The sequence below is a fragment of the Cotesia typhae genome, unplaced genomic scaffold (assembly GCF_013202065.1).
Source record: "Cotesia typhae breed Kobodo isofemale line unplaced genomic scaffold, CoteBio_Ctyphae contig_5, whole genome shotgun sequence".
NCBI classification, from domain to species: domain Eukaryota; kingdom Metazoa; phylum Arthropoda; class Insecta; order Hymenoptera; family Braconidae; genus Cotesia; species Cotesia typhae.
The window spans coordinates 9,894,468-9,917,609 of record NW_027423757.1 but is presented as its reverse complement, the minus strand read 5'-3'; the positions used below and the strand labels follow the sequence as shown (position 1 = coordinate 9,917,609).

At 28.4% G+C, this 23,142-nt stretch overlaps 3 protein-coding genes and 3 long non-coding RNA genes across 12 annotated transcripts; 3 read left to right on the top strand and 3 right to left on the bottom strand.

The window, feature by feature from the left end:
• Positions 1-69: 69 nt before the first annotated feature.
• LOC141531510 (zinc finger protein 830) lies at positions 70-1,528 on the bottom strand. Its single transcript, XM_074249382.1, has 4 exons — positions 1,303-1,528; positions 602-1,076; positions 359-528; positions 70-275 (listed from the first exon to the last, which is right to left on the bottom strand). The coding sequence occupies exons 1-4, from the start codon at positions 1,401-1,403 to the stop codon at positions 137-139; spliced, it is 885 nt and encodes a 294-aa protein (XP_074105483.1). The 5' UTR covers positions 1,404-1,528; the 3' UTR covers positions 70-136.
• On the top strand, positions 1,469-5,312 carry LOC141531515 (uncharacterized). The gene is made up of 3 exons (XR_012479942.1): positions 1,469-1,929; positions 2,010-2,080; positions 5,174-5,312. It is a non-coding gene; the product is annotated as an uncharacterized LOC141531515 (long non-coding RNA).
• Positions 4,884-15,928, bottom strand: Jus (EB domain-containing julius seizure protein). 7 transcript variants are annotated; one of them, XM_074249371.1, is made up of 6 exons: positions 15,549-15,928; positions 7,912-8,064; positions 7,220-7,360; positions 7,027-7,141; positions 6,720-6,946; positions 4,884-5,363 (listed from the first exon to the last, which is right to left on the bottom strand). In XM_074249371.1, the coding sequence occupies exons 1-6, from the start codon at positions 15,670-15,672 to the stop codon at positions 5,212-5,214; spliced, it is 912 nt and encodes a 303-aa protein (XP_074105472.1). In that variant the 5' UTR covers positions 15,673-15,928; the 3' UTR covers positions 4,884-5,211. The 7 variants fall into 7 exon arrangements, with proteins under 7 accessions (XP_074105472.1, XP_074105471.1, XP_074105473.1 ...); XM_074249370.1 differs by having other exon boundaries at positions 4,884-5,375; positions 6,726-6,946; XM_074249372.1 differs by having other exon boundaries at positions 4,884-5,375; positions 6,753-6,946.
• LOC141531517 (uncharacterized) lies at positions 6,801-7,914 on the top strand. The gene is made up of 5 exons (XR_012479944.1): positions 6,801-6,922; positions 7,005-7,114; positions 7,195-7,329; positions 7,398-7,506; positions 7,779-7,914. It is a non-coding gene; the product is annotated as an uncharacterized LOC141531517 (long non-coding RNA).
• On the top strand, positions 12,991-19,845 carry LOC141531514 (uncharacterized). The gene is made up of 12 exons (XR_012479941.1): positions 12,991-13,148; positions 13,253-13,453; positions 13,582-13,665; positions 14,589-14,759; positions 14,830-15,178; positions 15,259-15,487; positions 15,561-15,790; positions 15,922-16,158; positions 17,400-17,621; positions 17,712-17,844; positions 19,194-19,523; positions 19,710-19,845. It is a non-coding gene; the product is annotated as an uncharacterized LOC141531514 (long non-coding RNA).
• LOC141531507 (putative defense protein 3) lies at positions 18,523-21,210 on the bottom strand. Its single transcript, XM_074249379.1, has 5 exons — positions 21,099-21,210; positions 20,630-20,888; positions 19,740-19,947; positions 18,674-18,766; positions 18,523-18,588 (listed from the first exon to the last, which is right to left on the bottom strand). The coding sequence occupies exons 2-4, from the start codon at positions 20,850-20,852 to the stop codon at positions 18,712-18,714; spliced, it is 486 nt and encodes a 161-aa protein (XP_074105480.1). The 5' UTR covers positions 20,853-20,888; positions 21,099-21,210; the 3' UTR covers positions 18,523-18,588; positions 18,674-18,711.
• Positions 21,211-23,142: the final 1,932 nt, after the last annotated feature.

Sequence of the window (23,142 nt, the reverse complement as noted above, 5' to 3'; positions counted from 1 at the left end):
ATTTTATTAAAATGACCATGAAATTTCAATTTTTTTTTTAAATCAATTAAATTACACAGTAACAACAAAATTTTTTTTTTTTAAAAAGGAAAAATTTATTAAATTATAAATAATAATTTTAACACTAAAGTTATGTTTATTTATAAGATTTTTTAACCCTCCAATCTAAAAATTCGTCAAAGTCACTGTCATTATCACTGGAAGTTTCATCATCTTTTTCTATATTATTTTTTGGCGCAATAATTTCTTCCTTACATTTTACTAATGCCATTACTCTGCAAAAAAAATATAATTAATGCTCCAAACTTTTTTAAAAATATAATAAATAATTCAATAAAAAAAATATTTTATAATTTACCTAGACAAATTGCCCAATTGCTCGTCGATTTCATTAATTTGTCTCTCACTAGTAGCCAGCTCGTGATCCTCCGCAATAATTTGAGCAGACTGAGTCGTTTCTTCTTTTATTTCTTTTAAATACCTGTCCCACTCTTCCTCAACAGGGTTTTTGTATTCTACGTTCCGTACCTGTGACCAAATAATTAAAAGTGTAAATATAAAATAAAAGTATAAATTTTTGAGATAAAAGTCAGGCATTTACTTTGGCATCTAAAATAGGATCATCAAAAAATCCCTCAGGAAGAGCAGCTGAATTACTGGACTCCGCTTCTTGGACCTGTTCAGCCTCTACAAGCGTAGATTCAGCTGGTTTGTTATTACTTATATTAACTACGGCTTTTTCGGAGTTTTTCACTGCTGGACTAGCAACTTCACGGCCAGCTGGAGCATCGAAGAAGTCTGCAGATAACGCGGATGGAATTTTAACATTCCCTGAATTTTTTAATATTCCTTTTACTTTTTTGATCGGAACTTCTGATTGAATAGGTGGTGACGGTGGTCGCTTGAATGAACTGGTAGGAGCTTTATTGACAGTTCCCTGTACTTCTAGCGATTTTTTAGCGGCAGCTACGTTGTCCTTGTGTGATTTAGAATTTAGATGGACAGGCCATACAGTTTCACTACGGACTACTGACTTACATATCACACACATCAGCTGACCTAAATCGTTATACTTGTACAAATGTTAAGGAAATATGACATTAAAGTGAGCAGTCTTGGCAAGTTTTTAATTTTTTTAAATTTCTACATGTCAATTTTTTTTGCAATAATTTATTTGTTAAAAAAATTATTAAATGCCAGCTAAATTAATTTTCATTAAAAAAATACAGATCTTACAAGTAAAACCAGAAAAATTAAATAAATAATAATTTAATTAAATTAATAGATTTAAAAGGATATTTTGCTAACGGAGATTCTATTTTTTTGAGTCCTCCTATTTTCTTCTTGTGGTCACTCATAGCTTTTCGTAGTTCATGTTGAGTTAATTTTTTAGCTTTTGACATTTTGATATATTTTTTAAAATATTTAATTAAATGTTTAACAAACAATTAAATTCCACACAGATGCAACAAACTTTAACCTATATCCAAAGTAGTTTTTATTTATACGTATAGCAATGCTGTCAGAGTTCGACTATCTCCGTGCCAGTGCTGCCAATATGCGGATAATTCCTCGGATAATTTAAAAAAATGGGTAAAACCGAGTAATACAAAATTAATAAGAAAATGAAATCATTTTTTTTTTTTTTTAATTAAAATTTAATTGTGTAATTTTACTAAATAAAATATGTTATTTATTTAATACAATTAGAAATTTGAATAGCGCGCTAGGCGCGCGCTTTCTTATTATAATTAATTTGTTAAAGAAATTTTTAAAATTGACAGCTGACCGCTAACTTCAGTATTATGATATTCTAACAATTATAGGAGAGATAATTTCAAAACAATTTTTCGTTATGTATTTTTCTACAAGAGCCAGAATTTAGTTTTTTTATCACTATTTTATTACTTCAACTACAATTTATCACAAGTATTAATTTTTAATATTGTTTTTAACATATCACAAAATTCATGAAGGTTGTAATAAACAATGCTTTTACTTACTTTCAGTATCAAAACAGTCTAGTAATTCAGCTGCTCTTCCTGAGGGATTTTTTTATCATTCAGTCTTAGATGCTAAGGTAAGTGTCTGAAATTTTTATCTCAAAAATTAAATAAAAATATTTCACATATGAAAATTAGGAAAATTATAATTTAACATTTTTTTAAAAGTGAAGAAAATGTTATAATTTAATTCTTTGTAAGAAAAAGTTAAAAAAAAACAATGAGTGAAGAAATTTATTTATTTACTTGCGTATAACCAATCAAATTGATATAATCTCGTGATTTTAAAATTAAAAAAAAATTTAATGCTTATTGTACTGAAGAATATTAATATTTATATAAATAATAATTAATAAATAAAGCATATTCGACACAATAAGAAAATGGTTTTATTAAACTCATAACAACACAAGCAACAATAAACAATAATATTAATAATAAAATAAGCTACAATTTAAGCGATTCGTACATATTTAATAGTAACTTATCAATGAATATTTTTGATTTCAATGATGATTTATTAAGTTTTATCGATTCAGTGTATATTAGATAATAAACTATTAAATGATGACAAACTGATTTAGCAACGAAAGATAGTCCAAGCACTTCCCCAAAGCTGGACTATCCTTCGTCCAATCGACCAATAATTTCTTCTTCTAATAATTAATCATTCGCTTCTACATAATAATAATTAATAACATTTAGCTTGCTTTATAAATTTATAGGTGAAAAAACACGCCAAGCTAATAACTCTCTACGTTCCCTTAAAACGATACAATGATAAGACTGTGCATTATTATAATTTATAATAACAATTATAATAATATATTAATAAATAATTAAACAAACGCAGCACAGTCGAATATACGAAAGTTTTTATAGAGAGTAAAAAAGAGGTAGAAAAGGGAGTGTCATGGGCACCCTGCTCTAAGCCGAGAAGAGATGATTAATTCTTTATTATTATCATTGCTAATAATAATAATTAACTATATTGATGATAGTAAATGCACTAGACGTTGTTAGTAAATGTTTATACTTCAACGGAGTTATTCTAAATTTATCTATCTATCATGTGTGGTCGATTCTCGTACTTTACGTTAACAATTAACGACAAGCCTCCTGATTATGAAGATAAAACCTTCCCCTAATTTTTCTTCTTAATCAGGCTAGTCGTTAATCATTGAAATTATTAATATGTTTCATTTTCTATTCTTAGAACTCGTCATTAATTCTTGATTATCATATACAGTAACTTTTTATGTATGTAATTATTGATTAATTTTAATAGTACTTATTCGTCTTCTTTTATGTATGTATCGTTCATTTATTTTTATTTTTTTATTTTTTTTTTATTCATTTTTTTTTTTTTTTTCAAGGATTTTATTTAATTTGTTTTATTCTATTCGTGCGTTAGTCGAGTTTCTGACAATCAGACAACTCGGTTTTAAGACAGTAATTATTATATCTGTATTTAATGATAATAATTAATATTATAATTATATAATAGTAATAATAAATGTAATAATGTATCAACTATTTATGTTTTTTAAATAGTTATTAATGATAGCGTCATACAATCACAGAATACAGCACAGTCGCTAGGCGTTGTTTAATTGCTAAGCCTATTCGACACATTTAAACCGAGACAATAATTACCAAAAATCATCACAACAGTGATAACTTTAATAGTCATATTTCTTCATTATCTATTACAATCATATTTAATTATTAATTATTATCAATAATAAATGTTGGTTTATATTATTTAGATTTATAAATTATTTGATAGACATGTTTTTTTTTTTTTTTTTTTTTTTTTTTTTTTAAATGATCTCTTAATAAATTTTTAAGTGTTTATTATTCGTAATGATATATGCGCAACAGCGTAGGCACTAAATTGCAAAGTATTTAATGAGATAATATCTCTTCTCTATGATCGTACATCATTTTTAAAAGTTACCAATTATTTAATAAACCTTTTTTTTATTATTCTTTGGACCGAACTTGCTTAACAGCTAAATGCAAATATTTAATACACTTTATAATCGCTAACTCCATAGATCAGGTATATAGTTTATAGGAAAAAAAAAAAAAAAAAAAAAAAAAAAAAAAAAAAAAAAAAAGAATCTATTAGAAATCTCACGTGTAAATTTATTAACGTGCATTGTAAATATTTACCTTTATAATATAATTTATCTCAGTAATAATTAATATAATATATTATTTAAATATTTTCACTAAATTGTTGAGTGTATAAAGATCCAAAGTTATCACTACACTTTGTTCCTACATTCGTGTCTTAATAAATAATTAGCGTCTTTCTAACTAATTTTATTTTATAGCTATTGCGTCCGACACAAGACTATTTCTTCTTCTGTCACCGTAGATTCTATTTGATAAGTGCCATTTTATATTGAATATAAATTGAGTAGTAATGATAATAATACTAATAAATACAATTATAATAATAGTTGTTAAGAATTACGTTTAGTTATATGAAGAGTAATAATATTATTACAGGCATTGTCTTTAATAAAGTTGGTGATTATTCGAATAATTATTTTCGTGTGGTCCCCGTTCGTGCGTCTTGTTCTGTGATCCACACCTTTTAGCAGCCCTCAAATAATTAAATGCAATTATATTTTATTGCATGGAAATAATTATTTCAATCCGATTGTCTATAATACTTTTGTCTTCAATAACTCCAACGTGAGACATTACGAATAAATCTAAAGCGTTGTACTTGATATTTAATATATATATATATATATATATATATATATATATATATATATATATATATATATATATATATATATATATTTTATAAATAATTATAATTTATAATAGTTTTATTATTTAATGTATAGTAGTGTTTATATCTAACGTTAATACTTGATTTGATTAGCTTAAAGACGGCACAAAAAAACTTTCGTTAGAGTATATCAAAGTATCTTTTTTTTTTTTTTATAACAATAATAAATATTTTGTCCAAGTGACTTGCCCTTAAATTTAAAAAAGTGTTTGTTTTAAAAGTTAAAACTTAAAAAATAATAAAAGGGCAAATTTTTAACGTGAGACTTGTTACGATAATTTAGTAGCTAGTTAATATAAGTAATAACGTCTTGTTGCCTATAAGTTAGTAAAAAGAGCACGATGAATGCTTTCAGACGGTGAACAGTGCAGACTGGTTGGATGAAGATGTCTTTTACGCCCTGGCCTCGGTGATCTCAACGGTGACGTTCTCGATTACTGGATCGTTCAGGGTGTTAGGATGATGGGGTGGCGATTTGTTGACCCTTATCGCCGTTGATATTGATGAGGCGTTCCCGCTGCTTCCACGGCTTCCCCTGCGTGACCCTGTACGAGACCCTGACAATCAGACAGCTGTCATTGAAGTTTCCCGAGGAGGATCGAAGCATCCTATTTTAAACGCCAATTAAATAACACTAAATTTATGACTGCTCACTAAGATAAATAATACAAAAAAAAAGAAGAAAAAAAGATACAAATTAAAATTTAAATTAAATGATTACTAAATAAATAATAATTTTTATTTCAGTAGACTAGTTTAGTATAATCACACGAGTAACAAGCAAGTCATTTACTTGAGCAAGCAACTATTTTCCACGTCACTCATTCAACTACTGAGAAGAAAAACACAATTCTTCAAATAACAAACTGTCAAGTAAAAACACTATGAAAACATCTAAACAAAGATAAATACGGCTGCTTAGTATTTTTTATTCGACATATTAAAGTGGAAATAGAGTAGAGTAGAGTTGAGTTTTGTATAGAAGAATACATTGATTAAAATTTTACGTCACAATACGAGTCTTGTTGAATAAATATTCACAAAGTCTTGTGTTTTTTTTTTTTAACGTATGAAAAAGTAATGAAGATACATTGTACAATTTTTAGATTCTTAAAAAATTTACATTTTAAAAAGTGAATTTTTATTTATTTACAACTGACATTTTAAAAATGGTAATTATTTACAAGTGGTGTCTACCATTTTAATTTTAATTTTTTTTTTAATTTTGATTTATTTTTTTTTAAATATATAAAAAAATGTAATTAAAAAAAAAAAGTTGATTACCACAATTTTAACAAACTTTCAAAAAAATTTATAAATTTTTTAGAAAATTGTGATATTAAATTTTTTTTTCTAAATTGTTCGTTTTTTTAATGTATTTAAAAAAAAAAGAAATATATCAGAAACATTAAAAAAAGATAAAATACCCTACTTGTAAATAATTACCAAAAAAATTTCGTTTTACTTTAATTATTTAAAAAAAAAAATAATGACGTAAAATTAAGGCCAGTGTATAAAGAGCCAGAGTTGAGGTAAAACATAGTATACATGCCTCATACCTTCCATGAGATGTAACTCGTGATCGTGGTTAACGATCAAGTCATGCGAGATGAAAACAATAGTAATTATTCCAACACTCAACTTAGTTAATTTAAGGACACAAGTGTATCAAAAGGAGTTTGTTAATGTTAATGATTTTTGTTAGTTAATTAAGGTTGATATTAGGCAGCAGAAATATAGGTCTAGACTATGATCTATAACAAAATCTGAACACGTCAAAGTCAAGTATGTATACAAGTATACAAATATATATGAAGATATATATTCGCTCTATGAACAAGGAAGATACAAGATAACTCGATAATAAAAGTTGCTTGCTTAGTAATTGAATTGATAAAAACCCGTACGGTTCACTCGCTGTGTGTTTTTCGCACCTTGCTGCGAGCCATTGGGTGAGTGGGCCCTCAGAGATGCCATGGAAGGTTGCCTCGAGGGTCCTCGTTGACTCGCTCTCGACCCGCGTCGCTCCTGAGCATGAAGTAGCTTGTTGTTGTCACGAAGCAGCGAGACGTTCATCAGACGAGCATTTGGAGTGTTGAATATTGTACGGTTTTCACGCCAGCGAGCTCTGAGCATCATTATTTTTGAATTTGCGGCTTTTAATTACCTTTGTTACTTCATTTTAGGATTAATTTATCGTATACTCACTTGCTGAAGAGTCTTAGGACCACACAGATTATTATGAACATGAGAGCCATCGCCACCAGAATTCCTATCATCGCTGGATCCGTGTAGCGTAGGTTTTCTTCTTCCTTCACCTCCGCTGTTTACGATAATAATAAAAATAAAAATAAAATTAATAATTATTTTTTCCAGATAAATACGGGATTAATCTATTTACCGATACACTCGAAAACTCCTCCCGGTTGGAGAACTGGAATTTTCTCGAATATGCAGATGCAACGTCCATCTCGGCATTCTGTCTGCGATACCTTTTCCTCGCATTGTTCGGTAAAAAAGCACGACTCGTTCACATTTGCGGCTGTAAAATATTTTAAATTCTCAATACTATTATCCAGGAATTCTGTAATTACATTGTGGATCTGTTCAACGTCAGAATGTAGTGAAATTTATCATAAAATGAAAACGTGATAACATTTATATTAACGCAAGATTAATATATGAAATGTAAGTTTTATAATTAAATTATAACTTATAACTTTCTTCTTAATTTAAACCATTGCATTTTTTACTTGACCCAAGTAATTTAATTTAATTAATAATAATGAGGCACTTTAAATGGTATTGAAAAGAGCAAATATTTAAATGAAGAAATGTTGGTTTTTATTAAAATTTATTTTGTAGTAATAAATTATTGGAATACTCTTCACAGTACCAAAATTATATATAATAAATTTTAATTTGTTTGTATGGATAATAACGTAATTTATTGGTTTTAGCCGGAGGCCAAATTGTCATCGAAACATTGCCAATATTAATGTTTTTTATTACCTCGGCAATTACAGTGTATTGACTGGAAATATTAAATTTATAAATACCAGGAAATAAATAACAAAGGAAAATTAAACTCACGAATTCCACACTTGTCTATATGATTCGTAACAGGATATTCTTCTCGGCAGTAGCATTTTTTACTTCTTGGGTCACAAAAAGACCCGTCGAAGCCACACTCTCGGTCTTCTTTGCACTCATCTCCGAATTTTTTTACGCCACGATCAGGCACGGCTGTAAGTAAAAAGTTTTTTATGATAATAATAGTAACGAAAAGATGAAAATATAAAAATTTAAAAAGTATATTTTTTTTTCATAGATAATGTCAAGGCAAGCGGAATTTATTATTAATAAAAAGGCTTTCAGTGAAAGAACGTGACAGTTTTTTCATGTTTTAAAAAAAATTAAAGGAGACCCTATGAAGATGTAGGTGTCAGAGCAATCTCGGAAGGGTAGAGCCTAAAGCCTACAGCCCACAGGTCTACTGATATCATTCTTCTCATACATAAAATATGCGACCGCATAACATTTGTGAATTTGCTCCGTCATCACAGAAGTTTTCGGCAAAATGTTTTACAGCAATTCGCCTCCAGTCTGACGTTCTCTTACATCATACATATATTATGTATTATATATATTACATATTTATGCAAATGCCCATAATAATATCCAACAATTGCATCAGATTGCAGACTGGTAAAATTACCAGGGCATGAACTCCCGAATTATGTTCACTTCTCGGTGCATCAATGTAATAAAACGGCATAGCGTCGCTCGATAAATCCGGAACTGATTGTGGGCATCGACAAAATGGACAAATGGTTGCTCACTCACTGGAAGACTTTTCGGCTCATTTCCACCTTGAATACAAACCGGGCTCCTCTGTTATCCCACTGATTTATTTACTAAAATAATAATCATACACAGAAAAAAAATTTATTTGAATCAAGTAAATTATTTTGAAGAATTTCATGTTTTTGATTTTTAGTAAAAAAATTCTTAAACTAAAATATTTTTTATTTTTAATGTAAATTTTACTCAATTCAAGAATTTTTCGTCTTGATCCAAAACAATGAAACTCTTCAAAATTATTTTCTCGGTTCACGAATTTTTCTCTTGATTCATTCTTTAAAACTCTATTATTCTTTTCCCAGCTAATAGCCTGGCCCTTTTTATATCAGGACTTAGGTAATTAAACCATCTAATTACCTGTAACTACTTAAAGTTTATTATCGCTTGTATATTGCTTTTATAATTGTCTAAGTTTCTACTTTTCTAGTAAACAATACATTTATAAAAAAAAAATGCAAGTTAATGTTTATATTTTTATAAATGATTCAAGTAAATTTTTTTTTTTTTTTTGTGAAATAGATCACATTTAAATATATTTATTCTCCACACGGTATATTATTATATGTGTCAATTTATCTTGAGAATCGTTCACGTAATTGCAACAATAGTTATAAAAACTCCTCGCGGAATAGCAATGTCATGGGTTAATCTCGAATAAAAAAGTGGGTCATTCTCGGTGGCAATTTGCCAATATAGCTTCTTTTTTTCTCATGACTATGTCTGTAGATCACTCTCGCATCAGAAGCTTCACTTTTATTTTTTTTTTTTATTTTATTTTTTCTTCCCATCTTCATTCACCTGGAGCCCTCCCACCGAAGCACCGCAAATCCTACAGTTTCTCCAACACTAATGCTATCCCATCGTACATCAATGCAATCAACTTGCCTTACAGTCTCTGCCCTATACTTTTCCCATTATATATCCGCTGAACGGTTCAAAGAACCTCAAAGCCAGAATGTTAAACTTTTTAGACAAGTTTGAATCGTCTGGAACTGGGAGATACACTTTTAAAGACTTAACATTATCTTTTGTATCGATACTCTGCAGGCACGTACTCTTCTGTGCTTACATTAATACGTATATTTATATTTATATATAAACATACATGAAGATAAATGTAACTATAGATAAAAGCTAGAGATGAAGATATATAGGCATCAGCTGAAAGCTAAATAAAGTAAGCGTATATCTGTATGATAGAGTCACATAGCTATCGCTGAATAGGTTCATTAATAGTAGAATCTCAGTGGTAAAAATAGTCTCTTGTGACGATGCTCACTTCTCTTTTCGTCTTTTTATCTACCCTCTATCTTTTATTTTACTTCCTCCTCTGTTTATTCTTTGGGATTATGGGAAAAACAGCGTCAAAAGTTTTGCCCCGGTCTCTCAGCTCGTTCGCTTTTATTATCACTCTTTTTTTTCTCTACTATATGGATATCCACCATCCACCTTCACATTCTGAAAAAAAAAAACTTGGTTTTATTCATTCGCATTCACCCGCTCATTAGCAAAATAACAAAACATCTTTTTTGTTACTTTTTTAGTTCCAGTTCAATTGAAATAAATAACATCATCTTTTTATATCAATTTTTTCGCCCTCCGTCAAATTTATTTATTTATTTATTTTTTTTTTTTTTATTTATTTCCAAAAAAAAAAAGAAAGTAGATAATTACTTAAAATTTAATTGATTTAGTGTATTTTTCATTTTATTTGATTTTTTCTCTGAATTATTTTGTGTCTAGATCTGCCTTTATAGTTATTATATTTATGTGAAGAAATATTAAAGTTTTTGGTCAGACTACTTAGTAAAATTTTTGTTTGATGTTTAATATATAGCTGTACTCTACTTTAATTTTTTTTTAATATTATTTCTTGCATAATAAAAAGTATTATAATATTATAATATTTTTTTTATATGAATTATCTTAATAAAAAGACCAACCGAAGAAATAAAAAATTTTTTGTTTTATGTGTTCGAGCATTAACTAAAATTATTACTTCGCGTGTTTATATTTATTCATCCATATGTTTATGTTTAGTACACATTATGTGGACATAAATTATTTAAATTCATACTTTTAAAAGTAATATTAAAAATGAACGGTCTTGGTCGTAGTAAATTTTCTCATCCCCATTTAATTGACGGTCTATTTAATCCAAGTGAACATGCAACATTAGTCCTTCGAGACTTTTCTCTAATACCCGCAGGATTTTTAGTAGTAGTATAAAAGTCACGTCCTTTCTTCTGAAAGCTTTACTTTTATATTACTCAATAATATATAGCTAGAGCGAATACAATACAGACAGTACACAAGTAAGGCAAGTAAAATAAGTGTAGAATTTCTATTCTATAACTGCCGGGTAAATTATCAAGCTGTTTCACTAGACTCCAACGTCTTTATTCTCCTCGACGTAAACTCAAAATACAAAGGAATTAATTTTTTTCTTTTCACATAAAAATGTCTACTTTTATTTATAGTATTTAATCTATCAACAAATTTAAATTACTTTTTTTTTTTTTTTACCTCATCTTTCGTTTATATTTAATATAACTGCAATTAATTAAAGACTTTTTTTTAACAACTTTGTATTCTTGTTTCAGTTGACATTTTCGCGGAGAAGAAATATATCTATTTTACATTACTGCGGATAATAATAATGGTTTTTTCCTGGCAAGAGAAAGATAAAGTGGATTATAATAAAATTTTAAAACCTATATTCTGAGCGAAGAGATATAAGTTTAATATATAACAGAACGATATTATTAAAAAGTTTAAGTATTACATTATTATTACTTCAAATGAAGTTACACATAGTTATAAAATTGTGTCCAAGTTGAGTAAAGAAGGAAAAACACATATTGCTTTTTGAATAATTTATCTTCATTGAATGACTTACATGCGCATATGTATCAGTGAATATGAGTTATAATTATTAAATGAAGAAAATGAAGAATGCGACGTGCTGATGACATGGTTTATATTTCAGTAACCCAAAACAGTACTTGGACTTAGATATTTGCCCTTTGTGTCCAAGTTATGTCCACTTTAACTCCAAGTTAACTCCACAAAGAGTTATGTCCACATGGTAATTGCTATTTCAGTCAATTAACTAAAGGTTAGCTGTCAACTGTTAGCTGTGTTAATTAAATAAGGCTTATTGACATTTCATTTTTACTTTGTAGCTCTACAAAGCAATATTGATGACTTTGAGGACTGTGTTTGCTGAAATTTGCAATTGTTTACTTGACTACCTGGTTTTAATCATTCAGTAAATGTCTATAGAGTATGTATAGAGTAAATTGATATGTTTAATGTCCGAATAAATTAATATTGGAGAGTTGTCATTTACTGGCTCGGTTAATTTTTACTGCAAAAATTATAAATTGATTTATTTTAAAGTGATTTAAAATTGAGTTATTAAATAAATAAATTTATTGTGAAGGTAATTCAATTATTTTGTGGACTCATGAATAGTTATATAAACTTGAAAATGAATTTTTTATAAATAATCACAGAGTAAACTTTTTTTAAATCATTTTTATACGTACACATTTTTATTAATCGTATATTTGATATCAAAAGTTTCTGAATAAATAAAAAAAAAAAAAAAATGATACGTCGATTTTTTATGGAGCATTAATTTTGAAGTGAGAATCCAAGGAATATTATCTACGATAAAACCCATCCATTCGCTATAAAAAACCAGGTAGTGTGAAAATGAACAATTGTAAAATTTATTTTATAGAATTTTATAGAAAACTTTATCAAATTTTTTAGGATACGTGCGACATTTTTTATAAAATTTTAAACTTTTTATAAAAAGAAATCAGCAGCTCTTTCAATGAACCACTATAAAATAAAATTGGGTCGATTTCGGCTAGCCCGCAAAACGCTGGACAGCTGGGAATCCCAGTTTAAGATCGCAAAGAAGAAAGGAAAAAAATAGAAATGAATTAAACGCTTCTCGTTATTATTATAAGTTTATTTATAAATCATTGCTTTGAGCACGATAGCAATAATTGGGGTGATAATTCGGTAAATCGAGCTACTGAATAGACATATCCGCAATGCAGACCGCAGTAAAGTCTAGTAATTCAACTTTCTCTCTTTGGTTTCTTTCCTTCTCTTTTACGACGTCGCGCGCATTTGCTACTTACGGAACCTTGAAAGTTTTTAAAAAAATAAAAGGATATATATATATATATATATATATATATATATATATATATATCACCAAGCAATTTCATGCTGTTTTACATCGCGATAGTTGTTTCATCTCGAATTCAGAAACATATAACTAGCAAGAAAAATTATTTTTTTCAGGCTGAGTCTCCAACTTTGTACTGAACTTCCAAGGATTAAAAGCTACGAAAAAGCTGTGCTTTAAATTCTTAAAACAAGGTATAATTTGGATTATACTACAGCACAGAACGCTGCAGTTAACTTAGCATCGCGATTACTCGGTAAATAATGTTAATGTTTCTCTTAAACTAGCAATTAAAATTCTTTTTTTTTTTTTATTGCCATTCTGCATTAATAAATATAAATTATAAATATTGTTTTACAGCTTTTGGCTACAAACTACAAGCAGCAGTTGCTGAAACTTTACACTCTTCTGTTAATTATTAATCCACTGGCGATGGCTGGATAAAGCGTACTTTTATGTACGTGCACACATCACACATGCCAGGGGTTAATTTCATCCATCTTTGTTGACCAATAATTGCCTGACCGGGTCACATGCATGCGCTACTGAACGTCAAGACTGGTGAAATATTGGACACCGCTACTCGCGGTTTTTCACAATTTATTTATTAAATATTTTTTATAAAATAATTAAATATAATGTAAAAACATTATATATTAAAATAATTGAAAATTAAAAATTTTTTCCAGAGTTTTGTCTTTAAAAGTAAACACTGGAAACTGCGAGCTTAATGTCATCTACTGAAGAATTTTCACAAGTGATTTGAATGAACAGTAAGTCTTGGAGAACTTTGAAGAAAATAAATTCCAAAGAGTTAAACTAACAAAAGTAAAAAGAAGAAGAAGAAGAAGATATTTGTAATAATATTTATCTTTTATCGGTTTCACTTTAAAGTGCAAGGAGATTTAGATTTGGATTTGGAAGAACGAAAATAGATGAGTAAGAATTGATTCGGTTGGTAAAGCTCGAGCTTGAGTTAATTATTTCGCTGGGTGGTATATGGTAATAACTTAACTGGGTTGGTTTATCCAATAATAAAATTGAGATGAAATGTATGTGGCATCAAACTATTCGTAACGTGATTGGTCGAATATATCATGAGCATGAAAATATATGCAAACACTATATTTAGGCGCGCGCTTGCGCGCGCAAATTTAAATTCTAGTATTTCTTTATTTGAGTTGAGCGATTGTGTTAGTGTGTATAAAATATGGAAATAGATTTAGATGTATTGTGTTCATGTTTCATGTTTATTGATATATATGCACAGAAAGTTAGCACGTGAATTACGACGCAATTTAAAGTCCATCGATATATTCCTGTGGCTATTCAAATATCCGTCGGAGCCGCGAACGTCAACCCAACCTGTTATCGACCACACGGGCTGTATTATATTGTAGGGAAACACACAACAACACTTAAATCCTCTTATCTGCAGTACACAATGACTGAAATGCTGGGTGACACACATACACTCTACGGTGCCTGCTAGTTTTAAGTTAAAAGTCAAGTGTGCAGAAAACCTTTAAGAGAAGACCCTACACCTCGACTCTTGGCATATTTAGATTTAAAACTAAATTTATACTTTCCATAAAAGATTTTTATTTCTTCTTTTTCTTCTTCTTCTTCGATAATAATTTATCATGTTTTTTTTTTTTTTTTTTTTATTGATAAATAGTTTTATTTTTATTTTCAGGATATTCGAAATTGCAAAGGTTACAGGAACAAACGAAATATAAGATTGAAAAAGTATAAAGATTGGCAAAAGTATTTCCAGAAAAAATAAAAGTGATCGAACAGCCTGAGACAAATGATAAGTGGACACGCGATAAATGGGTGCGAGGATACTACGGTAGAATTCACCAAAGTAAATATCATATATTGTAGATCCAAAATTCATGTAAGCGTGTATGTTTTATGGTTTTATATTATTTTAGATTGGACTAGTGAAATATAAATATTGAAATAAATATTTCAAGCAATAAATCAACTATAGAAACAAATATCAAAGATAAGCGAAAGAAGAAATGGAATTTATAAAAGCATTTGGTAGCACTCGCTCGTGTGATTGCATCACTCCCACGAGTCTAGTGCGCTAGAGGAAGCACCACGTCATCTTGTAGAGTGTTATCGCAACCTGCTGCTTTCCGTGAGCAAACTTTCTTCTCACCGACTAAAATTTCTTCTTTTAGCAGGTATTACTTCTTAGGATTGCTCGATAGTAGCGTCAGTCGATACTGAACAAGGGATGCAGAGGGTAATTTTTGGCAACCAGCCATTTCACAGGTCAACTTTTTTTCAATATTTATCTATTCTGTTACGTTTATCCTTTAGCTTGGTTCTATTAATTCTATCTTTCCTGGCAGGGGTGCTGTAGAATGCTCTGCATTAATATTATAATTAACCACCCGGCACTCGAGTCGTGTACAATCACTTAATCTTGTAATTAAATTAACAGTTTCCACTTCCGCTTTTCTCATCGATTTATTTAGTCGGATAAAGTCACAAAATTTGTCTTGATAATTGAGTTTTTAATTAATCAGCGATGAAGAAATAAAATTACCTGTGCTCTTAATTTAATTACCAATCATTAGAGTAATTACAATCAATATTTATAATAATAATAATTAATAATTAATAATTAAAAGTGACTTACCTTCAAGAGTAGTCAATTCCGGGGGGTCCGGGCCCCCTTGGACCTGGTGTCCCAGGAGGAACCATGAGACAATGATAAGACAGATCAACCGAGTGCCTCCAGATTGCGCCAACCACTCCAACATCTCTTCAACCCAACCCGGACACTCAGGCCCGTCGTGTCACCTCTTATCATATTACATACTCGTGAACCGAATTCACGACCGCGCTTCTCATCGATCACACTTCCTACTTTATTACCAGGTATGTAAATACGTATGAAGACAATATTATTATCAATATCAATAGCTGTGCTGATTGATCAATCCTGTGGAAGATTCTTCAGCACCCACACTTACCTCACTCACAAACTTTCACTCTTTTTAAATTTCCAGCAGGTTGTCGGTACAAAAAATACTGCGGGCACTTAGTTGTCCTTCTTCATAGGGGTTGTCACCACGACTGCGAGTTCCGTGAACGCGTCACGGTCGACGAGCAACGACGACAAGGAGGATACAGTGCAGCGGCTGAACGTCGCGACCAAAAGGCGCCGGCGCGACCCCCGAGAACTGTACAAACCTTTCCTGGCTTTACTTCACTTACCCCTCTATTTCGTGCTATCCTTCATGTGTGTATGTGTTCCTTTTCTTTCATATCCATACTTTTTTACACGCACTTGCTGCACATTCACCCTTATATATAAATTAAATGCACCACTGTTATTATCATTATCATAATCATTTTTTTTATCATCATTATACTATTACTATAAAATAGTGTAATGAAAATGTTAATTTTTTGCATGTCACGATATTTTTTTCAAATATTATTTCTCTTTACAAGCTCATGATGAAAAAAGGTGTCAACTTTTTATGATAACTTTTCATCATCCTTGTTTATATTTATAAATACTTTTTTTTTTCTATTATCTATATTATTAAAAGAATAAGAAAAATTTTTCTTCCAGAATAGTCATCTAATAAAATCGATTTTTTTAGTGAAATTTAGTGTCACTGCAAAGGTCTTGACTTGAATTTGTGCCTTTTTAAAGTTTCATATCATTCTCACCAATAGTCAATTTATGATGATAAATATTTAGGCTGCAAAAATTCTCTATCTCTAGATACATAATCAAGAAATGACCTTGTATCTCGTGAACTGTTAAAATTTTTAAAAATATAAGCTCACCCCAACATTACACTCATCGAGATCTTTCATTTGAGTACCCACATCAATTTTTCATATATTTATATATATATATATATGAAAAATATATGAACATGCATGTGGGTACTTAAATGAAAGCTCTTGATGAGTATAACACCAGGATGAGCTTATTTCTTTAAAAAAGTCAATAGTTAAAAAAATACAGTGTGATTTAACAAAATTCATTATTTAATGAAGCAAAATTTTTGTTTATTTATAATTCACAAATCACGGCAATCACATAAAGACTGAAAAGTTGCTAGTTATTATTATTTATTATAATTATAATATCCCAGATTTATTTGTCGGGCTTAAAGATGATAAAAGTACATTTTATTTGGATAAATTCATCTCAGTATCGTAGTAGAAACTTTTTTAAATAAAATCTTTCGATATCTCATTAAAAGTCAGCGACAGCAAACATTTACATAAATATTCATTTATAAAAGTATATAAATTTAGATTTCTTTGTTAAGATAAAATTATCTCTGTAATTCTTTTTAATTGTTTATTTATTAAAATCTAAACTGGGGTAACTTGAATAATTTATATTGATGAATTATTTATATATTGAAGTATATTACGTAGTATTTATTTTTTTATTTATTTATCTATTGGTCTTTTGTGTAAATAAAAATATAAATAATAATATATTTTTTTTTTACAGACAGTATCATATTTTTTTCATCCATCATGATGCCAGATGTGATTAATTACTGAAAATGGGGTAAAAAATAGTACGGAGGAAGTGAATAAACAGAGTTATTATTTTTCTACGCAAGCACAAAAGTTGTTTTAGTGCTTACTTAAAGCGGTAAGAAAAGTATAAGATTATATATCTAAGGGAGAGAAGAAAATTTATCAACAAAGTGGTGAAAAATAATTTATGGTAATAATTAAAAATTTTTTTAAAATGCAATAAAAAAGAATATGAAATAGAAAAAATGCAAAAGCGTCATGTTTCTATTTTAATCTCTAGATATCGATCCACTTCAATCTGACATTATGAAAAAAAATAAATAAATAAATAAATCACGAAACCATTAAGATCTTAAATAAATAAGTAAACGCTCAAAGGAAAATAAAAGACACCTCGCTGTGTTTAATCTCAGGTAAGCACTTTTGTCTACTCTAAAAACAAGTCAATGCCATTCGCAGGATTTTATTACCTTATAATAATATTTTTCCTGTCGCATTAGGATTTAATTGACTTGAGAAATTATTTACACACATATACACGCGACTACCATTATATTATGTATCGCATTGCGTCGCGCTGGCCCACTTTTATCCGCGCTGGTCTGTTGCTTTATGCAATTTTCCACCGATCGCTCAGCTAGTTGCATTCAGCTTACATAAAATGTTATATAGAGGAAAACGTCGTAAGTTCCATTAAGGAAATCCACCGTTTATGATGTGCAAATAAGAAAAGAGCTCACGTACACTTTTACTCTTATCTTGAATAGAAACTTTTATTAACAGTCTAGACCTTTATTATTTCTTCTCGATGAACAAGTTACTTCTTATAATTAATCTTCATCTTACTCACTTGAATCCTTCAATTTATTTTTCATTTACATCTCAATACATTTTATATATTAAGTTAGCGTCTATAAAAGTAAAATTTAATGTTAGTAATTACAAAAATTACAAAAATTACTCAAGAAAAAAAATCTAACTACTTATATTTATAAACTTATAACTTTAAGTATATATATATATATATATATATATATATATATATATATATATATATATATATATATATATATATATATATATATATATATATATTATTTAAAAAGTAACTTTATTTCTTCGATGACGAAATTATTTCATAAAATCCTGCTTTACATCTGAAATTATTCAATAAGATTAATATTGAATTTAATTAAATATAATTCTCGTACATATGTATGTAAGAATTAAGTAAGTACTTACGGAAAAGTATATAGTCATCTAAAGTTTGTAATAAATTTCTATTGAGAAATCATGTCTGCCCAGAAAGTCGAGTAATCCTTCAAGATACTGCCACTGGAAGAATATATTAATAATTAATTTAAACAGCTCGTGTGTTTTTAGAATTTTTTTTCAACAAATAAATAAATAAATTATAGTAAGAAAAATTTATTTTAAAAATTCTATATTCAAAAGCTCTCAAAAAGTATAAATGCAATTTTTTAAAAATAGTTTTCAATAAAAATAAAAAAAATTTTCAAAGTTAAAAAAATTACAAGTGCAAATATTTTTTTTATAATCGATTTTTTATAAAAATAAAATTAGAAGACTTATGAAAATTCTTGGAATTTTTATAACAAATCAATAATTATAAAAAAAAAATTTTTTTTAATTTTTTTTAAATTTCTGCATATGAAATTTTTTCATTGTAATTTTAATTTTAATAATTTTTTTGATTTTTATAACAATTAAAATAATATTAAATACTTTTTTTGATTTTTAGATGTACGTTAAATTCAGTATCATTACTTTTAATGGTAATATGGGTCGATGATACAAAGAAGAAACAAATATAGACAATGTTTGGGTTTAAAGAGCTCACCAGACATAAGTAAACCCGAATTGGAATAAAAAATAAATAGAAAACCGGTTCGACAACACTTATATCTACAATATCTCAAAAGCGTCGAAATCAATCACTATTGACACATTCACCTTCCAAACAAGTTTGCTAATAAATCCGAATTTCATCACGAGTTCAAAGTTCTCTTGACATTTCTGTCACTATGTTTACCGTCGGTTATTATCGATATGAACAAAGCAACGGGTTATGGTAATTAATAGCTTGGTAATATAATAATAACAATGATTATGTTTATAATAAATTTATTTGGACTGCACCTAAGTGAAAGATTTATTGGGTGATTTATTGCATAAATTATTATTTCAATATTATACTACCACTGCCTACTAATTTAAAGCAATTAATTGAAACTAAAATTTTTTTAATTATTTCTAGGTGAAGTTATGTATTATGTGAGACACTTACGTGAAGTAGACTTGACCCTGTCCCTTGGTTGGAGAGTTCCAAATGAATGTAGCTTCTTGTTTATCTTTTGAATCGGCGTGAGTTACTGAACTGCACTCGTCGAAAACTTTGGTGTTGGGTGTTGTTGCGAAGCTACCTATCCATGCATGAGTACGCGAATCTCTGGCTTGTATGAAGAAACCCTTGAAAGTATCTCCCTTTATGCTGACTAAAATTTTATTTCATTCATTATATAAAAAGTTTCTGTTTCTAAAACCACATTTTTATTTTCAGATTAATCAAGATGAAAGAAGAAATTATTTTTAAACAAAAAATGAATATGAATGATAGGAAGACTAGGAAAATTTATCTGTGAGAAGAAAAGATCAGAAATTAAAATATTATTAATGAAATATTTCGAAATTAATATATTCTTCTTTTAAAAGAAGAAAAGAAGATTAACATTATCAAAATTTTATTTCATTTCTTTTATTAAAAGTTTCTGTTTTTAAAATCACTTTTTTATTTTTAGATTCATGAAGATGAAAGAAGAAATAATACAGTTTTTATTTTTAAACAAAAAATGAATATGAATGATGAAAAGACTGAGAAATATTTATCTGTGAGAGGAAAAGAACAAAAATGAAAATATTATTGATGAAATATTTAAAAATTAATATATTCTTCTTTTAGAAGAAGAAAGAAAGAAAGATTACTATCAAGACTATTTTGTCATTTATTATAATTATAAAATAATCAAATGTCTAGAGTACTTGTTATTGATGAAATTAAATTGAAAATAAAAAAAAAAAAAAAAAATCACTGAGTTACATAAATCAGATAAGGTAATCTATTAATTTATTTATTTAAATGATTAATTGTTTTGTGTAAAATAAAAATATTAAAATTACCACTAATTTGTTTTCCAGGTGCGTAATCTTTTGATGAGGCTATAATCTGATAAGGGCTGGTGTTAACGGGCTGTGAACGAAACTGACCATGATACGGCTGATTCGGTCGTTCTTTAACACATACATCGACCGGCGCACCATCGGGAAATCCATTTACAGAGGTAAGTGCTAATAGACCTACAATAACGATGACCACCAGGGAAATAGTTAGCTGCTGATTCATTTTTTATTTAGAATTTTATTTATCACCGAATTTAATCTGAAAATCAAATTATCATAATGTAAATCAAAAGTCACCCTATAAAATTATTTTACACAAAGATTTTTAAAGAAGATATTTTATATTAATTGAATAAATTTAATTAAGCTATTAAGTAATTAGGTCGGATAAAATAAGCCAGTGAAGCTAATAATTTTTTGTTCCAAGAACTTGGAATTAAAAATATAAAGAACAAGACATTTTATTTACCTCAATAAGCGCTTTGTCTTCTTGAAGATCCTCAAGACAAATAGCTGACCGTCCTCGTAAAAGAACTCTTACAAGTAAACTACTGAAAATAAAAGTTGTACTTTAGCGATTGTAAGTCCAATACAACTGGGTATAAAAATCCCACCATACATGCAACTGCCACTTCTCACAACTCCCTTACGTACAAACTTATTTACTCGATTGTTACTTTCACCTCAATACTTACATTACTTGATAAATATGAGTCCTTATCCGAGACATACCACCAGGCTATTCTTCATTGAAACCTCGTACATATTGGACTCGCATGACAACTTATTTGTTGCATTAATTCCAGGGTTGCTGAATGTTTCTTACCTACTCCTAATGTCTTGCATCGATTTCAGTACACGCAAGTGTGTCTTTTGAATTTATAATTACAATTAAACGTACAATTATATATTTATTAATTACACAGGAAGTTAATTGGTTAGTTAAATCTATTTGCTCATGACCAATATAAGTATATTATTTAATATTGACCACTAGTGTAACAATGAACTTAATCAATCTATTATGACAAACAATGATGATCATTATAACATAATTTATATGCAGTAGCTTTCAGCAGTTGAGAAATTTCTCTATCCATTCTATTGACATCCAACTTTCAATACAATATCGACGTAATTTTATGGGTTACAATACAATTGTCAAGAGATAAATTAAATTGTCATTTTTTATACTTAAAAAAAATTTTTTATTCTTGTTAAACTATTAAAATAAATGTTGATAATTAATAAGACCTTGTATGGTAACTTTAGTGAGGTTTTAATTTAAAAATAATTACAATTTACAATATTAGCAGAGCATTTATGATAATTTAATACAAGAGTATAAAAATTTATAGCTTCAATGGAAAATATTTTATACTTATAATTTTTTTTTTTATAAAAAGTAATAAAAAAATTTAAACAATGTTTACTTTTAATAATTGAGAAAAGAATTGTTAAATAATTTAAAAGTTTTAGGATATTAAACTAAATTATGCAAAACAAAACAGATAAAATTTAAATTTTCTGATGATCAAAAAGTTTGTAAAAACTCCAAGCCAGAAGTTTTAAAGTACGTTTAACAGTAGGCGGACAATCATTTTTAACAGGATTTTATTGTAAAATAAAAAAAAAAAAAAAAATTGTAAATTTACGGTTGCCTTGATGACGTTTTAAATGATGTGACAAAAACACATTACCCAGAATCAATAAGAGTGATAAGATGTTACATGGGAATAAATAAATATCTGGGATAAATTATCCGTACTTATTCGTGCGCATACAAAAAGCACATAGTTTAGTTGACGATAGATCTGAAATTTTGTTGTCTTATTAGTATGAGAGCTTGCGTTAAAATGGATAAGCATATAGGTTTGCGTGACATCCGATTGTATTGCATGTTACCAGGTTTATTCTAAACTATATTTCGCACGCGCCAGAGTAAATTCATATACGCGTGTATACATACGCGTATGTATGTGTCACGTTCATTCTCTTTGACCTAACTTTGGCTGTCTTTCTCGCTCTCAAGCTTTCGACGTGCTTTTTTATACACCTATATTGATTTTCTACTGTACCGTAGCTTATTCCAGAGTTCTCGTTGTTTATAAAATATTTTATCCATACACACAACTCTTATAACAATTTTATATATTTTAATACTCATCGCAAATTTATCTTCATATCAATCTCCATTTTTTGTAAATAACAATCATCATTCAAGTCATATTAATAATGAAGATAGTAACATTCCAGATAGACTTATATCATTAATATTTTATATTTAATTTTACAAAGTAATAAACGTAAGATCGTATCAAAGAAGTATTCCAAGGCAAAAAAAAAATTGCAGAGGAATTGACGGCTCGGTATAATATTTTACACATCAGATAGATTACAAAAAAATAAAAGAAATTAAAAAAATGACTTGGTAACCATTCATACTAAGTATCAGCGTCCTCCCATAAATCCTTGAGTAGGATCCGATTTACAGAACACGAATTATGCGTCAT

What these genes read in the sequence shown, in the direction of transcription:
- LOC141531510 (XM_074249382.1), bottom strand. Translation starts at nt 1,403, where the DNA reads ATGTCAAAAGCTAAAAAATTAACTCAACATGAACTACGAAAAGCTATG. An exon ending in ATCCTATTTTAGATGCCAAA is followed by an intron (nt 529 to 601) that starts GTAAATGCCTGA and finishes ATTTGGTCACAG; the next exon opens with GTACGGAACGTAGAATACAA. An exon ending in CAATTGGGCAATTTGTCTAG is followed by an intron (nt 276 to 358) that starts GTAAATTATAAA and finishes TTTTTTTTGCAG; the next exon opens with AGTAATGGCATTAGTAAAAT.
- Jus (XM_074249370.1), bottom strand. Translation starts at nt 15,672, where the DNA reads ATGTTGGAGTGGTTGGCGCAATCTGGAGGCACTCGGTTGATCTGTCTT. An exon ending in GGAATTGACTACTCTTGAAG is followed by an intron (nt 8,065 to 15,548) that starts GTAAGTCACTTT and finishes TTTTACTTACAG; the next exon opens with CCGTGCCTGATCGTGGCGTA. An exon ending in TATAGACAAGTGTGGAATTC is followed by an intron (nt 7,361 to 7,911) that starts GTGAGTTTAATT and finishes AATATTTTACAG; the next exon opens with CCGCAAATGTGAACGAGTCG.
- LOC141531507 (XM_074249379.1), bottom strand. Translation starts at nt 20,852, where the DNA reads ATGAATCAGCAGCTAACTATTTCCCTGGTGGTCATCGTTATTGTAGGT. An exon ending in ACCTGGAAAACAAATTAGTG is followed by an intron (nt 19,948 to 20,629) that starts GTAATTTTAATA and finishes ATAAAATTTTAG; the next exon opens with TCAGCATAAAGGGAGATACT. An exon ending in CAGGGTCAAGTCTACTTCAC is followed by an intron (nt 18,767 to 19,739) that starts GTAAGTGTCTCA and finishes ATATTCTTCCAG; the next exon opens with TGGCAGTATCTTGAAGGATT.